Genomic DNA, 26,230 nt, shown 5'->3' on the forward strand with positions numbered 1-26,230 from the left:
ATTTTCCCACTCATATTCATCTCCTAACATTTACAACAGAAAACTCTTTACCTAATTATAGTAAATAAATAAAATTGATGAACAGTTATGAGCAACTCCGTATCAAGTCTGGCAAAAAATAATTTCATCAGAGATCAGCCTTCGGATTTAAAGTTATAAAGGTCAAAGAGCAAACATACAGCAGAAATTCGTATATGCGATGTATTGTATGCCAGTATGAATTGTACAGATTATTGTGACCTGAACATAGTTTATCGTTCTTAAATAGTGTATCAGAGGTTCGAAACCTACTGCTCTCGACAAACTCTTGCTCCACATTTTGGTAATGGAGGATATTTTAAGAATAACGATAGTTGTCTGTTTAACGTTAAGCACAAAGCTGCACAATGGGGTATCTGTGTTCTGCCCACCACGGGTATCAAAACCCAGTATGTAGTGCTGTGCCACTGTAGGTTTAATAACTGTCTAATCACAGTATTAAAACAGACAAAAAAGAGTTGGCGCTAAGTGGCCAAGACTGGCTTATAAATAGTTCCTTCAAACTTCTGTTACTTCAAAATTAGGGACATATATAGCTGTCATGTAGTTTTGTCGGCAGTTCAAAACCAAACAAATTGTACACCTACAACACAAACAAGTCTCAAAAATACACAGCTAATTCGTGATTAAATGAATGGGTTTTACACTTGCAAACAATTCTAAAGTCATTTTCACGTAAGGCATAAAACCTTTTTGATAAGTGGTCTATTCAGTAATACTAACACAATATTTATGATATGAAAAATATGTATTGTAATAGCAATTACGCTGTTATCCTTTACTGTTGTTTGCTTGTTATATAATAATACTTATAAATATTTGTGTGGGTTAAAACATAGATCCGTTTCCTCAAATATCAATAATGCGTCACATATTGAAAATATTTTTTATCAATTTAATTCATAGTTAGATAAAACGACTCTTACTGTGATATACTTGAATATCCCAAAATCAAAAACGTTGCTTCCTTAAGTATTAAATATGTTAGTAATATGTCACGTTATTTAGTACGTTTATCGTATTTCTGGAATTAAAACTGTTTACTTTAATTATTATCGTACTAAACCGTATTTTAAACGCATTACGATGTTCAATATTTTCAAATAATTCAGAAAAAAAAAACTTTTTTTTCAGTTGATGGTTGGGGTTAAGCGACCTTCACCAGAGCCAGTGGAACCAACTACAACACATACACCCAACAACAAATCCAACAAGAGACCTAAAGTGCAAAAGAAAAAGAAAAGGGATCCCAATGAGCCCCAAAAGTAAGTAATTTCGTATATTAATAAATAAGTGTAATTATCGCTTTATCGTGTAATTATCAGATACATTCCCTATAGTTACTACAACTGTACTTCCTGCCTAAATATTTGTTAGAACGTAAATATGGTGGATGTTTGACTGATTTAATTATTTGGTATTAAGCACAAAACTACACAATTGGCTGTCTGTGCTATGCCCACCACAGGTATCGAAATCAGGTTTTTAGCGTTTTAAGTCCACAAACATACCGCTGTGTGTTTGCGATTTACTTGATCAACGTCTTTAAATGAAGTTTGAATTACGTACATACATGGACAGAGGTGTAGGTAGAGGTATATAAAGGGATGTTGTTTTAAAAGGGAGAAGAAAATTGGTAAATTAAGACATTCACACTGCCTTATATATCTAATGTTATGTGATACTGTATTAAATGTATAGAACTCTTCCACGTAATTCTATATGGTGTGTATACTATCTTTGTGTTGCTAAGACATGCTTGCACATTTTCTAGTCTAAGTATTCTGACGTAGTTAACGAGTTTTAACTCTCCTGTGTCGTTTTATATAAATAATAATGCTGTTACTCATTACGTATGTTTTATTGAGGGTATCCGTTATAAGTTAAAATGTGTGTAATGTTGTTTATTAAGTTAAACACGAGAAGGCCCTTACAAAATCTAAAAGTACGTCATAAAACATTTTATAATTTTAGTATTAATTATATGAATAGTGTAACACCGTACCTCTACTTACGCGTCTGTCGTATATTTTTTTACGCTTAACGGTTAAATATTATTAGTTAAAACAATTTCGATTCATATGATGGAAACTCCTAATACAAAGGTGAACAATAATGGCCAAAGGATTCAGTGCATAGGAGGTTTGGTTTGTTTGTTTCTTTTAATTTCGCGCAAACCTCCACGAGGATTATCTGCGCTAGCCGTCCCTAATTTACCAGTGTAAGACTAAAGGGAAGGCAGCTAGTCATCACCACCCACCGCCAACTCTTGGGCTACTCTTTTACCAACGAATAGTGGGATTGACCGTCACATTATAACGCCTCCACGGCTGAAAGGGCAACTGTGTTTGATGTGACGAGGATTCGAACCCGCAACGCTCAGATTACGAGTCGAGTGTCTTAATCACTTTGCCATGCCGGGCCAAGCATAGGAGGTAATGATAAACATAAGAACTTCTAGTTTCTTTACGGTTATCATTATCAGTTGTAACATAAGTCATGATAAACCGTAATATCTCCATGCAGTAGACTTTACCATATGTACTGTTAAACAACCAACCGTAGCCTCTCTTTACCATAGGTTTACCACTTGTAATATCCAAAATTTAACCGTAATTTCTCCTTTATAGTAGGCTCGACACATTGTAATGTTGAATGAAGAATCTTGACCTCTCTCTTTACATGGTTTTAACGGTTGTAATGTTAAACAATGAACTGCAACGTCTCCATACAGTATGATTTATCAGTTTCAAGTTACAAAATTAGCTGTATTATTTCCATACAGTAGACTTTACCAGTTGTAATTTTAGTCATTGAACCGTAACCTCCTTTTACAGTAAACTCTAACCATTTCTAATGTTAGGCAATGAACTGCACATCTTACAATAAGCTTTACCGGTTGTAATGTTAGGCAATGAATTGTAACGTCTCCATAGAGTAGGCTTTAACAAGTGTAATAAAAATGATTGGAGAGTTTACAGTTTAGAGTGAACATCTTCACTGTTTACTTCCCCTAAGCTCAAATCATCATGATAATAGTGCATTGTTTGTAAAATGTTAGAGTAATAGAATAAACCTATTTCAAAGAGATCACCATCTCATAACCACTCAAGAATATATTATCGTTCGCATTATATTATTTTCAACCTCCAAAAAGACAAAAATACAGTATGTTATAAAGTGAAAATGTGTTGAGTTTTACATCAATTTGAATGAGTTGTAGTTCATGCTAAAATAACTTTCACGGTTGAAGGCTGGAAGATTTGCTGTTGCTTATCATTGGAAAGTGGGTTGTTCATCACAGTATACTATTTGAAAAGATATTTTTCTTTAACTATGGAAGAAGGCAAAGAAAAGTGTCAAAGAAAGCGTACTTGGGAAGATGGATTGAAAAGATGAGAGAGAACATGTTTGTTATGGGTAATCTATGGCGCACTTCCATTCGTCTGGAGGCTTCATATTTCATTCTGACAGCTCGATCTTTATTGTCGTGCTCTTCAATTGGAACAAAGCCAGTACTCATCCTGGTGAGAAGAATAGTTCGCAATGCACTTATCTTACATCCGCTGATAAATCATTTCGGATTCTACCAATTTCAGATTTGAATTCCCTGGTGTTTGAGAGGTATATTACTTTTCCTTTTGTTGTTGCGATGGGAATTTAAGTAGGAGAAAAGTTTGGTTATTCAAACAGACTTAATAACAGCACATTACGGATTGTTCATTGTTTTATTTTCATCGTAAATTTATTGTTAGGAATTCTTTGATTATGTTCTAAAGAGCTTGTACACAATAAAAATTCCCATTCACTTTTATAATATTTATATAGTTATTCACAGCTCACAGTTTAACCTTACAAATGGGTATTTACGAAATAAACGTGTAATAGATATAAACATAAATCACACTTACTGTTATTAAAGTAATATTTATAACCTGACTCTACTTCTAAGCTAAGAACATTAGAATTATTAATACTGTTTTGTTCTGCAGTAATTGCGCTGAGATGTTAATTATGGACTTTCTATATCTAGTTCAAAGATTATGATTTTTATATTATACTCAATATTTTTATGTTTCTATGCACAAAGTAATTAAACAATACATCTGAGAACAAGATTGCAGTGTTTTTTCACTGAGGCACCATTTTGACTGAAAGTTAGCTCACTTTTGGTGTTAATCACAGTCTGGATATTGTCAACAGGATTTGTTGCACAATAGATAGTTTTCAAATGATTTCCATTCCGACACCCGTCCTTATCAATTACTCTCCATTTTGATGTTCAAATCTCATGAAAACCAACGCCTTTCATTCACAACTATGATGAGCAGCTTATAGGCTGCAACCTGTCGAAAAATTTCACCAGGATGAAACTTCTGCACAATAGATGTACTGGCCTAAACTTCCAAACTTTCGTTAACGTAGAAGCTCATGTATATATTTCTAAATGTACGGTTCAAGTTTTGAGATAACCGTGTATTGGTTAGATTTGGAGCCTGAAGTCCTCATTACATCGTTGTCCATTCCGTGATTATAGATATTTATCAGACACTCATAACAATCAATATTACATCCTTTAACCATTCTTCTTTGAATATTGTTGCACTTCTTTTGTCATTTTATCTTGATTTCAAACGACTATCTGCAATAGATACTGTTCTTTGTAAAACATAATTGCATAACATACATTTAGCGGTTCATTACTCATCAGAATGTGTTGTCCTAATTATTTATTTATTTAACCTCGAATCACCGGGTGTTTAGTTCGCTGGACTCGCAATCCGTGGGAGCGTTATAATATGATTGTCAATCCCATTATTCGTTGGTAAAAGAGTAGCCAAGGAGTTGGCGATGGGTGGTGATGACTAGCTGTCTTCCCTCTAGTCTTTCACTGCAAAATTAGGGATAACTAGCACAGATAACCATCGTAGCTATGCGCAAAATTAAAAAACAAAACCAAACCAAATTTAATAATTACAGTTATAGTGTGTCTATCTGTTTTGCGAATTAAGTGTATACTAGGCTTGTCGGAGAAATAGGCGTGTAACTAAAGCTTAGTGTAAGAGTGCTTTCTATTAAAAGCGATGAACCAACACATTCTTCACCTTCTATTGTGTTTATTACTTTCACCATCAAGAGATAAAGTCAAAGAAATCTGGAGTTTACTTTCTACTGCGTATTTTAATTTATAATGTTTATTAGTTTGTATGAAGTTAGGCACAAAACTACAATATTGTCTGTGTTCTGCCAACTAGGAGTGTCCGACCACCGGTTGCTAGCGTTGTAAACCCCCATACGTGCCGTTGTGTTACTGGGAGCTGTTTAATAACGAACTATAATTTATTATTTCTGTTTCTGAAACGTTTTATAGTTGTAGCTGTGATAATGCTTTGTTTGTATATGTTAACCTATGTGTGTTAGGTTTCTAATTAATTAAGTTTATAATTATCTCTAGATATAAATAATACATTTCGCTTTCATATTTTCTTAAGTTATAGAAAGATTTACAAAGTTGTGATATTGTTTTCTTAACTATGTTATCTATGGTATTGCGAGTTGTAAATTTTAATAAACGTTTATCGAAAATAACACAAGACGAAACGCCCATACAGTTAACAAATGCGATTGTGTCAGGCGTACGTTAAATATAATATATTTTATTATTACGTTTAACAAAATGCTAAAAAATGTTAACCCATAGATGCTCTGTCAGATATGGTAAATTGTTATATATCTATATGAGTTTCTGTATAGTTTTGACATTTATAACCACTAAGACAAAAGTGTTATTAATGTCAACATACATTAATATGAAGGAACTGTTCCATTCATTTGCTTAGTGTACATTTTAAGCAACTTTACATATTGCTGCTTAACATCAAAGTGCGTATGTTATTTTACTAAGTCTCTAGAATGTCTTACATGACCAGTTTATTTTTCTTTCACTCTGCTGTAACATAGTAACGTACATTACTATGATTAGTTCTACAACTAGCTTTATGAGTTTCAAGAATTAAAGAGGGAGTACAATATCGTCTAACAAAACTGTCGGGAAGGGGGGAGATGGGGTAACAGGGGCCACGAAGTGCACAGTAAATGTGAAAGTTTTAATAATGTTAACACACATTGTTATGATACGTTATATCTAACTTGGAATCGTTGAGTCTATCCCGTACTTGAATAAAAGTCAGTTATACACATCTACTGCGATTAGAGAGATGAAAGCGGTTTTTATGGCGCTCCGAAAAAGCCATAAACCCTTGAAATTCGTGCGATAGTACAGCAAGGAGAATTTTATTGCGCTCATAAAGACTGCATAACAAGTTAAAGTAATGAGAAGGAACCAAAGCTTGTGGCGATAGTGAAACTTGGTTATAAATCTTGATTATTCTCGAAAATTTCATTTTAAAATTAAATTATCGACGAGTGATTTTAACAGCTAAAGAATTCGTCATGCATCTTGGAATAAAATATTCTAACTAACAATGTGACCAAATACAAATAGACGGCACAAGAGATGCATTTTTAAAGAATGCGAGTGTGCGTTTCTCAGGGCTTTCGTCTTGCTTGAAAGTAATACATTTCTGATCTAAAATGTGTATCTCTTATTCTAACAAAGTGACACTACACGATTTTGTTAATGTTTAACTCTAATTCTTACAGTTGGAACGTGTTTGTATTCGCTATTCGTTCCAGTCCCAGATCTGTTCTTACATGAGACAAATAAAAGCAACAAGTTTGTGATGGAGGTGATGATGGGAATATTTTCACATCACAATGCAGAAATAAAACATATGTTCGTGTTTGATTGAAAGCAATATAGAATTGTTTGCTTTATTTTGAGAGGCACATAATGACTTACGACTCCCTTCCTTAATGTTAACAGTGGCATAGCGGTATGTCTGCTGACTTCCAACGCTGGAAACCTCGTTTCGATACCCTTTGTGGGCAAAGCACAGATAGCCCATCGTGTAGCTTTGTTTTTAACTAGAAAGATGCACATCTTTTGTTACATTATTAAACAGACAAATTTCTTAATCAAATTTTACATGGCTAACAGTCTTCTAATGGCCAGCATATTTTTTTTTATCTTTCAGAATAATATTTATTTTCCTCAAACTTAGTTTGCAGCTAACAATAGAAGATCTCAGGTTACGAATAAAACTTGACGAAGCTCTGTTTTGTAAGAGAAACGTCGTAAAATCAACAAATGAATTTTTGTACAAACAAGCTTGAATTTTAGTATTTAATTTAGTTCATGTTTCAAAAATCAATATTTCATCCTAGCGGAAATAAAACTTACTATATGGAGTCATATCTCTGATCATTAACAAGTCTCATAAAATCGTTACTACGTAAATAACTATACAATATAATTTCCATAAAATTCAAAATGTTGTGTTACGATGTTTGACTTTTATAAACCTTTCTTTTCATAGAATAAAGCAGTTTAAGAGGTTGTGTATAATATCAAAAATTAAAGTCCTTGTCACCTTCTTTATCGGAATACAGAAATGATTATGCGGTTTACCTTGGGTCATATGCTTGATGATTTTCAAGTTTGAACCGTTTGTTCGACACATGGCACATTATATCAAAATCAGACTGAGTGCACATTTTAGGCCCCATAGCAACGAGGCCACCTATACCTGAGTCATCGAAAATGTTTTTTGTCCCTTCAAGAAAAACACAATTATCGTTGAGTGTTTTGTTATTCTTTCAAATATTCATCAAGAGTGAACATTTTTATGGAATACTGTTTGGAGAAATTAAAGTTATGTCTCATTATGTTCGCCCGTTAAACAAATTCTAACTCTATGAACTTGATCAGGTTTATCCGTCTATGTACCTTTTTTTCGACATACATTGAGTACTGTGCCATAGTAGCGTAGGAGTCTCTCCCAGTAAAAATGTATCAAAATTAAGATACTTGCTCTCAGTAAAGGCAGGAGAATACATCAAATTTAATTAGTACTAAGCAAGCCCTGGACCCCGAATTCACTTCATCAAATAAAACTTGGGCAACCGTCTTTTAATTTAACTGCTACACCTCTGTATTACTATGTTAGGCCAAAGTTAAAATAATAATTACTATTATTAAATATGATATTTCTTTTTTTTCCTGAGAAAGTAGTTTGGGGTAACTTCAGTTAGACAAACAAGTTGGTGTTAATTTTATGTATTCATTGTTGTTTAAATTTACTGAGCTCAGTTACTGCCTAATTATTTTTATGTTAGTGGTTTTATCAGTTTATTTGTGTCTTATAATTTAGCTTCGTTTACTTATTAGCTGTATTATTTGTAGCAGAATCAGAGTAATATTTACAAAGTGAAGAGACTGACTAAATTTAAACCTGTTTTTATTCTGTTTTAATGTTTATCTTGACATCAAACTGATTTTCATCCGACTGTTTATGGAGGTAGGTTTTATGGTCACGATGATAGTTTTTATGAGCCATTCAAATAATTAGATTCAATAGGGCCAGGTCATAATTTTGTGAAAACAAGAACTATTCTTATGGCACAGAATCTGACACTTCTTTGGGCTGACCGCTAGTAAAACCTAACTTGTAGGCCTGTATATATGTTCTAATGGTTTATCACACATCTCTCACTTTCAGATACACTGTTGTACCTTGTAAGTCTCTTGATACGCTAAGGATCATAACACCAAAATCGCTATAGATTAACGAACCACTTTTATTTACATTACTTTGAAACTTACTGATATAATTTCGCCAAATGTGTCATAATTTGTGCTCAATAAATTAGCACTTATTATTTATTTTTTTACATCAAGGGGTTATATTAATACAGTTTCTATAAATTGTAGTTTCATCTTATTTCTCTTTTTTACAAAGTATGTAGAAATTGAATCACCAAATCGTAACTGTGGTATAACTCATTATGATTATCTTGGGTACTAGAAGAGCAGGTGGAATAAACATTTAAGTTATTTGTATCGTTATATGATTAGAAAACCCTTTGCTCACAAACGCATTATAATTTGTCGATGTTGTATATACCATAATTTTCTATAGACAAGTGATCATCGGCCACAAATATCATGAATGAAATACCTTCAGTAATTTCTGTTTGGGTACAAACATTTGTTCACTTTTAATTTAACATTTGATATACTGAGGGTTAATCGTAACTAAAAGAACTATGTTCCAGGTTTCATGGTGCCTTGGAAACTACTTACTGTATCGTGTTCTGTTTTTGGTCATCTATGTCTACTAAGACAGAACTGATATAAATGTCAACATACATTAATATGAACAAACTATACAATTCATAACAATGAATAATAATAACACTTTTTTTTACATGGTGACTTTGAAACTACTTCACTACTTCCTGTGCCTTGCTCTGTTTTATGGTCATCTGTTGTTCAATATCACAATTTCCATAATAAGCTTCTAAGACCGAAAATATTAACAGACCTTCCATTGTATTCGTAAGTCATTTACAAAACCGTATATTAACAAACCAAAAGCGCAAAAGTATGTTGGAAATACTTAGGAGAGTTAGCAAGTGTATGGCCAAATGAATTTGCTGTTATTCCAGTTTTGTCACTCATCATCTTGGTAACTAGAAATGTGCAAACCATTGTCAACTTCAAATCCTTGTTTGTCATAGTATTAACATGATCAGCTTCATCACAGTAGCATTTTAAGTCAAAGGATCTTCTCTCGTAACAATTTTTACTTCGCAGATGAGAGCGTTGCTTCAAATTGTTTGGAGTGTTGTTTCAAGAACCCATTGCTGCCCTAAGTGATCTGTTTACTATCTTCAAAATTTTGTGTGTGTGAAAATTAGCTTTTACATTTTATAACAGTATTTCTCTTTGAATGTTTAACTTCTGAAAGATGGGCGGAAATTCGCCGTGAATTATTTGGGCGCTAAACATATTGTGACGTTTGAGCCTGCATCTGATGCAGCACACCGTTGTATTAGCACATGCTAATCGTTTATATAGAATGCAATTAACTTTTCGTGTTTAATCCCAAGCTTTAAATGCTGGTAATCATTTAAATAAACGAGTACACGAATGGCCTATGAAAATCTAATTTATTTTAATGTTTTGGTACTTATAACGTTGAAACAATAACGATTAGTTTAAGAATGTAATTAAACTTCATATGTATGATGTTATTTATATTGATATTAAATTTAAACTTTTAAATTTCTTCTTATACATTTCAAAAGTTCGTGTTCGGCAGCTTTTCTAAATTCACTAAAACGCAAGCATAGCAAAACTAGTAATAAAAAATCTCAGAACTTTAAACAGGAAACAGTTTTGTTGATAGTGAAACACAAGTGGCAGAATAAACCCATTTCCTCAGTAGGAACACTGTAGTTGAAATAGACTAAACGGAATGTAGTTGAAATAGACTGAACGGAATGAAGTTTAATAATCAGTCACTACTGCTCATGTAGCTTATATAGGATTACATTTAGTTAGTCAATGCCTAACACGAGTTAAATATAATATATTACCATAACAATAGGCGCAGATTCATAACAAACGTATTATAAGTACACATTTTACATTAATTTTGTCATTTTATTTAATTATTCGATAAGATGTTGACATTATATAACTAACACTTGTTTACAACGTAAACTTTTATTGTTCAAGTGTTATCTTGATATCGAGTGGTGACTAGACTTGCTACAAATATTTGATCTACGATTATTATTCAGTAAGAGAAACTCTGTGATGTTTCGTAGGTTATGTGAAAGGCACAATATACAAAGGTGTTAACTGAACATACTCTGCTAATCTTTGAAAGTATTACCAAATAGTAGAACTTTAGAACACTGACGACACAAGTTTTCTTCAATTGTCTTTCCTGGAAATAATCGTCCAGTTGATGATACATATTACTTTCTCACTATAATTTCTAACAAAAATGATTCTAACACGCCCCCCACAGCCAGGTGGTTAAGGTACTCGACTCTCCATATGAGGGTTACGGCTTCGAATCCCACTCACACCAAACATATTTGCTATTTCAACTGATCAATCCCACCATTCTTTGGTAAAAGAGTAGTCCAAGGTGGATGGTAATGACTTTTTGCCTTCCTTCTAGTCTTACAGTGCTAAATTAGGGACGGCTATCGCAGATAACCCTGGTATTGCCGTGCGTGAAATTCAAACCAATAATCCTAACAGGTTTATGTTGTTCTTTTTTTATCATTTCAAGAAATCAAAAACTCGCTGTTCACCTAAAATAGGTTATTATAGCACGACATCAAGGACCTTTGATATTTGTAATGTACCAATGAAATCTTGACCTACTTATAGTTTTCAGCCAAGGGCAAGTGTAAATGTAACTGTTAAATAAAATGTGAACATGTATGCACTATAGTGTGCATAAAGCAACGGCGGTTATATGAAGCTAGCTACTGGTAAGAGACCTTGAGGTTTGTATATGCTCTCCACTGTATAAAAAAATATGTATTTTTATTTCCTTTTATTTTTTATGAGTTTGTGGGACATATAGAAAGCAGGTCTGAGTGTCAAGGTGAGCACGTTACCTCCAAACAGGATTTTTAGAATGATCACTAAACTAAAAGTAGGAGAGGTGGGTGCGGTCGCAAAAATTTAGCTTAATATATATATATAATGAATTTCTTTAAAATACAGACGTTTTCTATGATGTTCGATATCAAGTTAGACATATGTTTTAAAGATTGGAATAAATTTTAATGTATTAAGTTATAGCTAGTGTTCAATGATTTAATATATTTTCTTTCCATGAATAACCCATCACTCTTTCTAATTAAAGTTTTAATACCCATACCAGCCGTCTTAAAAATATATTTGAACAGTTTAACTGTGAATGGGCAACAGTATATGGCGTCAACCTTTTGATACAATCGAAGGTGAATTTATGATAGGTTTTATTCCTGACACATATAACAATGGAAGACAACAGTGCGAAATCCTATAACTCGAGTGATTTTGTTAGACCTTTATTTATTCACTCATTAGCTTGGTCTATATTTTAAAAAAAAAAGTATTGAACGGAGATTGATTGCGTTTCACATAATTTGTTAACATTATTGTTCATAATTAAAATTATGAATCATTATTAAATTATTGTATTACCTCTACGTAATGCCACACGGTAGAAAGTTATTGTTTCTTTTTTTCATCTCAAGTTTGTCTTCTGCTACAAATTCGAATCGATCAGTTGATAATGTTTCGTAAGAAATAAAGCATGTACCAAGTGATCGCATATATAAAGCCTAGTCATCAAATACTCTTTGCAACTGAGTAAATTGAGTCCCACATGGGGAGAAACACTTGTTTAACTTACTCTTCTGTCATTACTTTGCATTTTATTTGATTACTGGGAGAAAATAAGTTTAGAGCCAGCCAAGTTGAATTTATAGTCTCCAAGGGTTTGTGATTGTTTCCTGCAGGCTAGAGAGTAATCTTTTTGTCCTATATTGAACGTTTTTGAAGCTTTTTAGATTTATTAGGGGAAAATAATTTGATTCAATTAAAACTTGAGTGAAAAAGTTTTGCTTATAAATAGGTCGACGGTTTCCGTTCAGAAGATTTAATGCGATGAGTTTCTTTTGAAGTAATTTCTGAAGAGTAAAAATTCTTAGGCAGAATTAAGCCCTCCGAATCTCACGAACTAAACAAAATTATATATTGCTCAGAGCAAATTAAGCTGGTACATTCGACTTAGTGGAGAGATGTTTTTTTATGGTCAATTATGTATTTAGGACTGGAAAAAACGGTGTTGTGAATATTTAGTACCACAAGTTCTGCTAAACTGAAAACTTCAAGAGTAATAGAACCTTTTTCTATTTAAAGCCTTTCATTATTCGATTTAGTGGTATGTTTAAAGATAGACGGACTTCGCTTGCTTCAGATTGAAAAATTATGTTATTTAAACTTGATAAAGGATGTTAATAACTAAACTTAAAAATTGTTCTATTTCTTTTGTCAATACTTTGTCGAAATCATCAGGATTTTAAATATTTTTTTTTCTGTTAAAACATTTATTTGGCGAGAAAACAGTTCGATTAAAATTAAATACATATTTAAGCAATAATTTTATGTTTGTTAATTTGCAAGCGAAAATCTGTGTTGTGCCGTCACGGATATCGAAATTTAGTTCTCAGCATTATAAGGCTTAAGACGTGCCACTAACTGGAAAGCCTAAAACAAACTCGGCAACATGTGTTTTAGGTGTAACTCTCAGAAATTAACATAATTCAGGCTTTCGAAGAATTTGAGAGGTAAATACGCTACTTCGTTTTAATTTCATAAAGTTGTATTGGTACGTATGCCAACAAAGTATGCTATACATCACGTTATTATAAAGGCAACTGTAAACATGCTTCTTGTAAAGACAGCTGTAAAGTGGTATGTGTACTATACCGCGGTGCAGATCCAGTGTTAAAGGAGGAAAAATGTCTAATATAATCAAACGAACTTTTGGTTTGTCCTGAAAATTTACGTACATCTTACTATCTAAATGGACATGCGCATTCACTTCATTTCAACAAATGTAAACTAAAAGCGATGAATATATTTTAGTAAACATTTTGTACAGTAACATATCGAAAGCTAATAAGATTTTAAAAAGGCCTAACCTTAGGTTGTAGAATGATAATATAAATGTATTCATTGAAAGTATTACCTACTGTAATACTTATCCTTAATTAAACTAAAGCAAGAAATGTACGCAAGTTACACTGTACCGCTTCTTTTATTTCTTTTTTTTACGTATATAGGACATATTTAATAACAAACTTAAATAATATTAAGCCCAACACCAGTGTATCGATCTTCGGTGCCTGGATTTGAATTATTTTGTGTCATTCTAAAAATCCTGTATTAAAAGAAGTGTTGTTACAACAAAGAAATTGGACCGCAAATGTTTTGTGTGCCTCCACTAGTGAGATTAATAAAACTGTGCCAGTGAAATCAAGGCAAGCCTCTGCGGCATGTCACGTGTATATTTCAAAATATCCCGGTAAACATAAAACAAATAGGAAAACTTAAATTCAACATTGTACAAAAAAAAATGTTTAGACGCATAACTCCACCGCAGAAAACTGTATACCTGTAAGTTGTAGTTAGTAACAGATTGTTTTGTTTGTTTGTTTTGGAATTTCGCACAAAGTTACTCGAGGGTTATCTGTGCTAGCCGTCCCTAATTTAGTAGTGTAAGACTAGAGGGAAGGCAGCTAGTCATCACCACCCACCACCAACTCTTGGGCTACTCTTTTACCAACGAATAGTGGGATTGATCGTAAATTATAACGCCCCCACGGCTGGGAGGGCGAGCATGTTTGGCGCGACTCGGGCGCGAACCCGCGACCCTCATATTACGAGTCGCACGCCTCAGCACGCTTGGCCATGCCGGGCCCTAGTGACAGATAACATACATACAGATCATTTATGTAATATATAAATATTTAAATATCTTAGCACATTATCCAAACGAAATTACATTAACTCACACACATATAAGTAAAAAATCACGCATTTACTAGTTCAGAGTACATATTATAAAGTATTGGTATTTGAGGGTTTATTTTATTGTTTATGAAAATGCGTAGAGATTATACAGCACACTGATTACCTTCCAACCAAACTATACGAATTTTAGGCCCAATCTGTTTTTTTTCAGTTTAATAGTCATACAATAAATAACATATTCTGTATTATTGTACAGAAAACACTGTTGTTTAAATTTAAACATTTACTCTAAAGTCAGTATTATTTGGCAAATGACTGGATATATATATATTATGTATTTGTTACATAAAATTAATTATACAACCATTGTTATCTGTTTGTCGACTTCATTTTTTAATCATTATATATATATATAAATGGTTTGTATAAGCATACCTTCATTTCGTGTTAATTAAATTCGATAATAGGTTAATACGTTGATGATCTGAAGTACCACATTACGTACTCACAGTTATTGGTGTATTTTTTAAAATTAAATGGCTCAATTCACCGCAGATTTCACTTGTAAATTTGTTTAGTCGTGTTTGTTACATATATCCCTTAAAGCACAGGTTCTTAAAGAGTCCGAACCAACGTGGAATTTCTGTATGAAAATTCAATCAAAACAAGTGCTCAAATTCCATTCTATTCGTATGCAAAATCATATAAAAATGTATTTGGTTTTGCACTTGAGATATATGTAAAACAGGTTATCTTTCTTTTGTCAAACTACATACTGTCCTATATTTTGCTCATTTAAAATCAAGCATAAAGTGCAAAATGAGCTACATGAGCTTTTTCCACCACTAGTATTGAAACACGATTTTCAGCGTTGCATGTTCACAAGTATCCCGCTGAACTACTGGAACTGGGGAGGGCTGTTTGGTATTATCACCTTCTCGTATTGACCAAATATGTCGTAAGGCTTTCATTTGGCGCCATCTATCAACACATTACTTAATACTTCTATATTGCTTTGTGCGTGTTCGCGTGCGAAGTGCTCCTCTCCTTTTCAGTGCTGAGTCTGTGGTCTTATGCCATGAAAAATCAGGTTTCTATACCAGTAGTGGGCAAAGCACAGATAGCCCCTTGTGTAGGTTTTCTTTTTTTTTTTTTAACAACAAAAGAACAGCCTTTGCGTGATGCCGCTGTTATTGCTGTTAAAGCCAATGTGTAAGTTATAACATATAAATGCAGTTCACTTTCCAACTGTAATATAACATTTGATATGATAATCTAAAATGACCAGTGAACAAATATGTATTTTTATTTATAATTATCATCTGAGATAATTCATTCAAAGTTAGCAAATCATATAAGTAATTTTTAGTTTCAATATTAATTCTGCCCCAAACATGTTTGTATAGAAACCTCTGGAATAAAAACAGTCAAAGAAACTTAGCCAGAAAGAATAAAAAAAAAAACTGTATGAAAATGATAATATCACAAACATTATCATTCAGTAGCTGATAAAAACTTCTTTACAAAAATTAAAAATTTCTAGTAGTAGAATTTTTTTTTAGAAATGGTGCATAATCATTGTTGTTTTGTTGTAACACCGCCGGCTTGATAAGGCCTGGTATTAAGCAATCTAAAGGTTTCGCTGACACTTGATATGATAGATAGTATAACTTAAATATTATTATACATACGTTTTAAGAATCAGTTTTAAGAATTTTATTTTTATAAATAAACGCACCAGTTCACGAGAATATTTTTATTTATTCAGTATGGAATTATTGGTTTGTTTTGAATTTCGCGCAAAGCTACTCGAGGGCTATCTGCGCTAGCTGCTCCTAATTTAGCAGTGTAAGGCTGGAGAGAAGGCAGCTAGTCATTACCACCCACCGCCAACTCTTGGGCTACTGTTTTACCAATGAATAGTGGGATTGACCGTAACTGTATAACGCCCCCACAGCTGAAAGTGCGAGCATTCGAACCCGCGATCCTCAGATTACGAGTCGAGTGCCTTAACCCCCCCCCCCAATCATGCCAAGCCAGTATGGAATTAATTTTGTTGTTATATAGATTTATAATAATACATTTTTACTTATTTTTGTTGACATTAATCCATCTGAAACATTTTATATTATGAATGGACAAAAGAATGTTCATATCACAATATTTAAATTTTATTGTCGACAATACACTATGAAAGTTAGAGAACGTTGATCTTGACTCTCTTGTTGGCATTGAACTTTAGATCTTATGAACCTGGGAGGATCAGATTCATTTGACCTCATCTTCCCCCTAGCACATTAATATTATTATAATTGCTAGAGGAGAATCATAGCGTAGTTAGTACATGCTTTCAGTCTGACCCCTTTTGAGGTCATATCCATGTATGTAATTATTTTAATATTAATGTGTTAAATACTCTTTCATTTAATTTATTTGTGTAAAATTCAACATTTCACAAACAGTTGATAGGGCATTTTTCACGTTTTTATCCAATTTTAAGTTTCTATGTATACCCTTTTTAATGCTGTCGCAGTAAATTAAAACTAAACTCATAACTCTGATTTAGGATCAGGTTCTACTTAAAACTTAACTCTTAAATTACAACTCCATTTGTTGAATTCACTCTCATCTACATGAAGTCGTCCCTAATTTTGAAGTGATAATGTAAGGGTGAGGCTACTAGTCAACACTGTCTATCACTAGTTTGTGAGTTACTCTATACCAGTGTACAATGAGATTGACAGATACATTATAATGTTCCATGGTTTAAAAGATATGGTGATAGAATTCGATCCTGCGACTCAGAACTTGTCAATCGAGTACTCTAACCATCAAGCTATGCCATGCCATAGATTACGATTATATGAATATTATCAAAGCCAACTGAATGTGATACTTCGTTAAGGAGTTTTAATGTGAATTGTTCTTAAGCAAAAGCGGAAGAAAAAATTATTTTATTGTATTTTTCAGGCCAGTGTCAGCATATGCTCTTTTCTTTCGTGACACTCAAGCAGCGATCAAGGGTCAGAATCCAAGTGCGAGTTTTGGTGAAGTTTCCAAAATTGTAGCTTCCATGTGGGATGGATTGGATGCAGAACATAAAAGTGTAAGGTTATAACTGACGTATGAAATTTACTGTTAAAAATTCTCAAGAAAAGACAAAAAGGGTGTTCTAAATGTCCTTAACCTTATATTTACAGAAAGTGCAGTAAAGAAAATAAGAGCATTTTTTTTCATTGAGCCACTTTTGTAAAAAATAATTGCACCATCATCTTAAGAAGATTAAAATGAGCATTAAAGAGTTTTTATAATGCTACAAGAAGACTAACATGCATATATGTATATCATGCATATTTATGATCTTTATAATAGATCTCTCACAGTCTGCATATCTTACAAGTATGACTCATAATAATAGTTTTCATTTATTTTGATAACTTTCCTTCTGTAAAGAAAAATGACCACGAGATGAAACCCAGTTAAAGTAAATTAACCAAAAAAAAATGTAAAAATCAATGAATGGTGATTTAGGAAAAGCAAAAACTGGAACAACAGGTGGTGCAAATCTAGTCACTAGAGCATCACAGAGGTGCTTTCTCAACCATATCTATCTGATGCACTTTTCTTATTGTTAGTGTTTTATTAATTCAAAGTTGATAAAATGGACAACTGTGTTCTACAATGTAGTAGAAATTAAAGTTGCAATTTTATTGGCTGGTTACTTTCCTGCTTCAGTTGAGTAATTTTGTATATGACAGAAGGATGAAGTGATAAAATGAACACCAAATAAACTGTTGTTTTAAATCTTTACAACACCAAAAAAGTCTTAAATAAATTTATTTCATTGAATTTTGATATGCTTAAACTTAAATAACTTCCACAGTATTTCATAAACAGGTTTATTTTTTGAAATTTTAAATTTTACTTTATAGTAAAATAGTCATTTATATATATATATATATGTATAAACACACACACACTGGATAATTGTACTTAATCTGTCGCTAATATTTTCACAAGTGTTTGATATCACTGTTTCATATTATAAGGAATTAATTTTTTGTGTAATTAGATGTACAAGAAGAAGACTGAAGCAGCAAAGAAAGAATACTTGAAAGCATTAGCTGCATATCGTGCAAGTCTTGTCTCTAAGGTAAATATGAGTGAACTGAATTTCTTTTTTTAAGTCATTCATATTTAGTTTTCCCAAACTTAAAATTCTCATTACAGGATGTAGTTCAATCAGGTTTATACTTGTCTATTGTAACATAATTTTACTCACGTAATTAGTAATAAAAGGACTAGAATTTATCCACATTATTATTTTTATCATTGTGTGGGTTATTTACACAACATACTCTTTTAAATCAGCACCAAAATTAACATTTCACAACTGGGTGAGTATTTGAGCAACTATTACTAAATCAGTGTTAAAATTATCATTTTTAATACTGGGTGGGATTTTAAAGTACTTTATATGCTTAAATTAACTCACTAGTTAGGAAACATTTGTTTGTTGTTTTCTTCCTCTTATCTGTCATAGATTCATAAGATGATTCAATGGATAATTCTGATTTTTTATTTAATTCAAAGTTTTAGTATAGGTATACATCTAAAACCATCAATTATGAACATATAAATGATACTAAGATAAGAGAAATATGTGAGTGACAAGTAATAAAACTAACAGTAAGTTATTACCTTATTTCCATCAAACATTTTTTATATACCAGCAAATGGTATAATTCTCTAACACAAATATTTATTAATGATATATTTGATTAATTATTATAAATGAATAAAAATCCTATAACCTCAGCACTTTTGATAGGTCAACTTTTTGAAAGTGCTTGGGTTATATGGTTTTAATTCATTTCTATCAAGACTTTTGAATTTACATATTTTTCTAACATCATTAATTGATAATATTCTTCAAAGTTGTGTGAGAGACACAAAATATTTTGTGTTTATCAAAGTTATAAATGTGTGGTTGATTATCAAACAGCAAGTTTCAAAATTAACATTTAATTTAAATTTTTTTCTGTTATAAGGCTGCTAATGATCAGTCTGATAACCTGGGAGGAAATTCGGTAACTTCAACAACGATGATGTCTTCGACTGCTTTGTCCAATTCATCGTCAAATCAACAGTCATTATCAAACTTGCAAAAGAAATCGCCACTGTTGACATCTCTCATAGAAGGTTCATCAGTCTCTGTGGCCATGACTCAACCACAACCACCAGTTCTTTCCAACCAGGTATGGACAATGGTAAGCTGATAATTTAATGTGCTTATGTATTTATTTATACTAATCATAATATATTGTTTACTATGTTTTGGATAAGATTGATGTGATAGTTACTTAGTTAAAGCATCTGTCTAGCCTACACTTATTACAGAACTTATTACTGTGTGTATTATTTAGTCACTTAACTCCTACTTAAAAATACCTGCTTAATGACTGCATAATTTCTGTTATCATAAGCTCATTGTTTTTATTTAACTTATGAATAGAACAATTTTATTGTTGCCAGGTTTTGTAAGATCTGATTCTTTACAGTAGGTGACTACGACTTGTTGGCAAAACATTTCATCTTATAAGTGAACAATGACATAATTTACTTGTTTAAAATAAGTTATTAAAAAGAAATAAAACATGTTTACAAATGTTTGTTACATTGCTAGTTACTACAGTTGTATACTTAACTTTAAATAATTGCCTCTTTTTTGTCTCTATTTTTGTCAAAGGCTGGCTCAGTTACTTTATAACACAAGTAACACGACAAATTATTTGTCTCTGCTTTGTTATTGCAATATAGTCTGTGGTAATTTCACTTCTTCACCACTATGCACTCTTTATCATTAAAGTTTCAATTATGCAGTCTAAAACAAGAATGGAATAATGATTTTTGACGCATATTTCTACCTCAAAAGAAGTTTAGAACATTCCATACATTACTTGATATTTTGATGTAATAATGCACAATTAAATCTACTAAGATGTTCAGAAGTACCAGCTACATGATACAATAAACTCACTAATCTAAAAATTTGCTAATTCATAACAACTGAACTACATAAACAAACTTATCATAAAATCTCACTTCTATAAATAACTGATGTAGAGTCGGTAATTCTAGGGCTAGAAGGCCTACTTCATGATTCTTATACTTTTGATTTGTCACCTCTGGATGTATACAAGGAGCTAATGGTCTGTCTGGGTGATAAACTCTTTTTCAATCACAGAGTAGTTCTTCTCACAAATGAACAGTATCTTACTGATATACATTGTAGGAGACAGTTCATTTGCTGTTCTTTCAGAAGCACTGCTCTAATTTCAACGTCTGATGCTTCAGCCTGAACAGTGAACAGTTTTGTTAAAGTCTAGAACTACTTTGATAAATCTTTTACAGCACTCCATTCTAGTCCTAATTCTGTAGATTCAGTTCCCATAGACATACATTTGCATGAACAGTTCTTTGAGTTTCTCAGGTGGTCTTCCAATCTGGCTGGATGAATCAGAATGTTGTCCACATAGTACTTGATATTGATAGTTTTCTGCAACATCTTCCTCAGAAACAAACTTATCATAAGATACTGCTCTTTAAAATAACTAACTATAATACCCCACTATATGAACTATCTACATTATAATGCTAACATTGAACTTAATGTGAAACAGTTGTGCATATCTAACAACTGTAGAATATCTGTGTGTGGTGTACTACATAAATGGAGTATTTCACTAATGTATTGATTTGTAACTGAATAGGCCCATCCTATGAATGGCACCAGAGGAATACACCAACAACAAATGCATCTTGTGCAAGTTTCTCATGGTTCACCAGCTATGCTACACCAACAGATGGGAGGTCCTGTGCAACAGATGTTACCAATGGGTAACCGATCAGCAATATCTCAGATGCCACCTCCATCACAACCTGTCAGTTCAGCACCATCGTCATACTCCCAAAATGTTTCAACAGTAAGTGAAAACAGGAAACTACATTAAGAATACAAACTGGACCTATTGTAGACCTATACAATACATAGTTTTACATTCTTATAATATTTTGTTTTCTAAAGTTTCTGTTCTAGTTATTTTCATATGAAGTCTGATTTTGTATATGGCTTGATAAATGCCTTTGTATTATAATAAGAAGTTATGCAATTTTAAATTGTTTTAAATAACTGTTTTGAAAGTTATTAAATTTTCTTAATTATAAATAAAATCTTGATTACTTAACTTTACAAGAGAAAACAGCAAAAAAATTGTTTATTTTAATTATTTTCATTTAATAAAGTATATCATTATGATTTTTCACATGAATACATGACCATGGTTTTGCCAGTGAACACATCATGGTCGTGAATAAATGATATATTTGGGAATCATACAAATGTTTTGTTTTCCTTAATTCTGTAATTATGGAGTTTCACTAAGTACACATGGTTTAAAGTAGCAATGATTTATGTATTTAGTTTGTATTAATATTTATTAACATTTGTTAAATCATCAACAATGCATCAAACCTTGCATTTCTTAAAGTAAATAAACTATTAAGCACTTAAGTATTGTAAGTGATATATTTTACCAGTAATAAACCATATGACTTTGTAAAAATAATATAAATTTAATTTTTTACAGCAAAATAATCAAATAATAAATATTTTAGCCTCCTGTTCTCAACTAAAGATTAGTATAGGACATGGTAACCCTCTCTCTGTTGTTAAAACATTTCACCCTGTACTTTTAAGTATCAGTTTGACAGAAGATATTATTTTGTTGATTGCAACACCACAAAGAGAGACAATGGGAAAATGAAAAAAACATCTAACAATCAATAAATTAAGAACTTTAGTATTTACTTTGGTGTTTTCACATGCACTCTAATTTTAAAGAACATCCACTAGTTCCAAACCATTTATTTCTAACTCGTGCTGGTCTTTTCAGGTTCCGTAGTGTTGTCTTAACAGATTTAGCTTCTTTCTTTATTGTTTCATGTGATGTTTTCTTTTTCTTTTTTCTCTTTCTGAGTATCATTTAACGTTTCATTTGTGACAATGGCAATTTTAAGTGTGTTCTCTGTGAAATATCATCTTCTATCTACAGTTCATTCCTTAGGTTGGTTTGTTGTACTTAGAATTTCTGATGTTATATAAAACTCTTTCCAATGGATTCTGAGGGTCTTTGTAATGATGTGTTATTCTTGTCAGTTTCTGCTGTACAGTTCTATGACTATTCCATCAATGAGAACATACATGACATCACTGTTAAATATTCTTAGTTTTGTACCAGTGTTGATCATGCTACTTTCCTAAACCCTTTATAATTTATAAAACTTGTTTCCTGCTTTTGATAGTTGTTGCTTAATGATTAACATGGTATCACCATCACTGCACATTTCAATCCTAAAATAATTTACTGATAAGTGGTTAAAGCTTTCAACCAAGAAAATCTAATGACATAACCCAAAAAAGGGTATTTACTGAAATCTTTTATGTACAAAAGTGATAGAATAGAAAATATAAATTTATTTTATTCATATTTGGTAAAGTGTTCTTATTGAAAGAGCAAAACAGGGGAAGATAGAGCAAAACCAGCTTAGTTTCTAACCCTGCTGAGATTGTCTTCAAAACATCAGTGAAGATTGTATCAAACATATATTATGTGATTAAGTCTTCAATTCACAATATATACTTTCCATTTATCCCTCCTAGAAATATATGATTTATTCATTGTTATATGTAGTAAATAGATTCAGTCTATAGCAGAGAATCTAGTGAACAAGCTTTTGTTACATATAATTGTATTCATTAATATTTGTTTTCCTATTAATTCTGAAGAATCCAGTTCTGTAAAAAAAAAAATTACTTTTCTACATTAGTAAGTTTAATTGTTATTAAATATTTGAATTTTATTCCATAAGTTTTATTTATTTGTGTTTAAACATAAAACAATATATTTTATTTTAGATTAATAAATGCAGATGTATGATGTGGAGTCATTTTCCACATCTTTAACAACCAGTGCCATTAAGAAATTATTGTAATCTGTTTCAGGTACTTATGCCAAACAATCATGGAATGACAATGTCACAAAATATATTACACGGACAACAGCAACTACAAAACAGCTGTACAAATCCAACAGTTAACAACCAAGACTGGGAAAAAGAATATTGTGGTAATGACTACGTTGTTTCCAACTGCAGGTACATATTATTTTGGCATTTAATATTTTTATTCTTATTTTGGAGTTCCTTCAACTAATACAAAAAGTTGCTACACAGCCAACATTCTTGTTCAACATGAGTTAGTTAAAAATTATAATCATCAAGCAGGAATTTATGTTATGCACTGTTGCAAACAATGTATATCTTCACTTGAAAAATTATAGCTGTGGAAGAAGTATCAGCATCTCATTTATCATCTCTTAAGTATTAGGAATATTTTTGATTCAAACAAATATTTATTAGGTTTTGATCTGTTTAACTTGGCTAAAGTTCAGCAAAATATGATAATTTCACCAACTGTATTACCAAATTAGCAAATTGTTTCTTTATTTAAAATTACAAATAATTAATATATTTTAAAACAAATTAATTTATTATATGGGGACATAGTTTATAAAATCCACATTTATATGTGATTTTCTTTTAATATTGTTATGCTTTATAATTATCTTTCTTTATAATTATCCTGCACTTTGTGATGGCTACCTTAAATACTCATTAGGCAAGATTATTGAATATTCAGCTGGCAATAATACTGGCATTTATGTACATATATATATACTTTGTCAATTCTTACACTTCAGGATCTTCTAGAAATTTAGAGAACAGGCAGGACTTACGAATATATATGTAACAGTACAAATTACATACACTTATAAATATGTATTAACCTGAAACAAACATAGCTATTAAAATAAATATATAACAGTAAATTCATTACAATTTATTATTATGCAATTATGTAAACAGACAAGTTGAAATTGCAATTATTCAATTAATAACAATATTATTTTGGACTTTGTTTAATACAAACTGAAGTTTATTATGAGACATTAATTTCTCTTCATGCAAGAAAATTAATAACCTATGTTTTCAAAACGTATCTTTATTAGCTCAGTATTTCTCTATTGCAGCTTCATCAGGAACTATCAGTATCCTACAACTTCACTAATCCAGTTGAAAGTTAATAATGTTAGAATAATATCAAACATTATTTAATTTAAATTGCTGAAACAAACTAAACCAATAAAGTTAAATCAATAATATGTATAAGTGAGGAGGTGAATCATTAAAATCATAAGATTTAGAATAGCATACATTACATATATAAAGTACACCTTCATACTTGTTCTTGTATTATTTCATTCTGTTATATCAAAAATCCACAAAATATTTCAAAAAATGTCTATGAACCATTATGAAAATATATAGAGATTTTGTCAAAGCTCAAACACAATAAAATTTTAACAATGCTATTAACATCTCTATGCTAGAAACCAAAAGTTATATTTTTCAATGGAATTTTTTTTTGATTAAAATGAATTCTTTAATCTGTTGGTCAAGAAAATTGTAACATTTAGATAAGGCTTAGGCATCTGGTAAAGTGTTATCTTTTTGTGGTATTCTGTGTTCCTTTCCATAATGCTTAGCAATAACATTGCTTCTGTTTAGGTTTTAGATGCACATGTTCAAGTATTCTGTCATCTATGGGTTGACAAGTTTCTTCTACATATATACTAGAGCATCTGCCACAAGTTACTTCATAAACAATGTTCTCGCAATGATATCATTTGTGTAGTCCATATTTAGCAGTTATTCAATTGTTTTTAACATATTATATTTCTTTCTTGTATGGCAAACTTGTTATTAATTATTTAAGGGAGATGCCTGGTTTTTGTACTGTTTTAATTGGTAAGTCTGATGTTCAATTTATGTTCTTTGGTTTTTGTAGCAGTATTATCAGTTATACTGGTATCATACAAGTAACCTATGTTTTAAATTTAATTTCCTTATTTCCATGGTTCAGGGGAATGTATCTGTTTTGTCTTTTCCTATCAAAATTTCTCATTATGTTTTGTATAAATTCCTGTGAGTAAGCATTTTTACTTAAGAGTAATCAATAACTACACCTCTTTTTACTATAATGTGAAGATGTGAGTGGAAATTCTAACAAATAGGTTTAGTGGATGACTTGCTGAAAGTACCACTAATGAGTTGCACAATCCTAACGTGAAAGGTAGTGTATAAAAATTATAAATTTCTATCTGGTATGGCATAAGCAAGTGTAAGTTTTATGAGTGGATGTATGTGCATGTGTTTTTGTATAGCAAAGCAACATTAGGCTATCTGCTGTGTCCACCTAGGGGAAGAGAACCCCTGATTTTAGCAATGAATTTGAAGACTTAATTCCCCATTAAATCTTACATATTAATTACCTGTCACAAACTTCAGAGCTTCTAACAATCATTTAAAATATTTAGAAGTTCTAAGTCATCTCTGTTTTGTCCTGTCATGGTCATAATACAATCTCCACCTTTCTCAAGACCCATGGATAGTGGGTAAGCAACGACCATTTAAACAGAAAGAATTATCATTAAGGAGGTGCTAGACATTTTGTAACTGTTCAAGAAAATGATATGTGCTGCTAATATGAGCAGGGACTAAGTACAGTAATAGGTGTAACAGTGTATTTAAAACTCATGATATACTTTCCAT

At 31.7% G+C, this 26,230-nt stretch overlaps 1 protein-coding gene across 8 annotated transcripts in view; it reads left to right on the forward strand.

Moving 5' to 3' along the window:
* LOC143230915 (thymocyte selection-associated high mobility group box protein TOX-like) overlaps positions 1–26,230 on the forward strand; it is a 166,512-nt gene that overhangs the window by 132,176 nt on the left and 8,106 nt on the right. For 7 of the 8 annotated variants that reach the window (XM_076465225.1, XM_076465222.1, XM_076465228.1 and 4 more), the window contains 6 exons: positions 1,174–1,304; positions 17,468–17,603; positions 18,570–18,650; positions 19,549–19,767; positions 21,271–21,483; positions 23,562–23,713. In XM_076465225.1, coding sequence (XP_076321340.1) covers positions 1,174–1,304; positions 17,468–17,603; positions 18,570–18,650; positions 19,549–19,767; positions 21,271–21,483; positions 23,562–23,713 — 932 coding nt within the window. The remainder of the gene's footprint in view (positions 1–1,173; positions 1,305–17,467; positions 17,604–18,569; positions 18,651–19,548; positions 19,768–21,270; positions 21,484–23,561; positions 23,714–26,230) is intronic. The other variant, XM_076465223.1, reaches the window with a different exon arrangement.

Source organism: Tachypleus tridentatus, chromosome 10 (assembly GCF_004210375.1).
Source record: "Tachypleus tridentatus isolate NWPU-2018 chromosome 10, ASM421037v1, whole genome shotgun sequence".
Classification (NCBI taxonomy): Eukaryota; Metazoa; Arthropoda; class Merostomata; order Xiphosura; family Limulidae; genus Tachypleus; species Tachypleus tridentatus.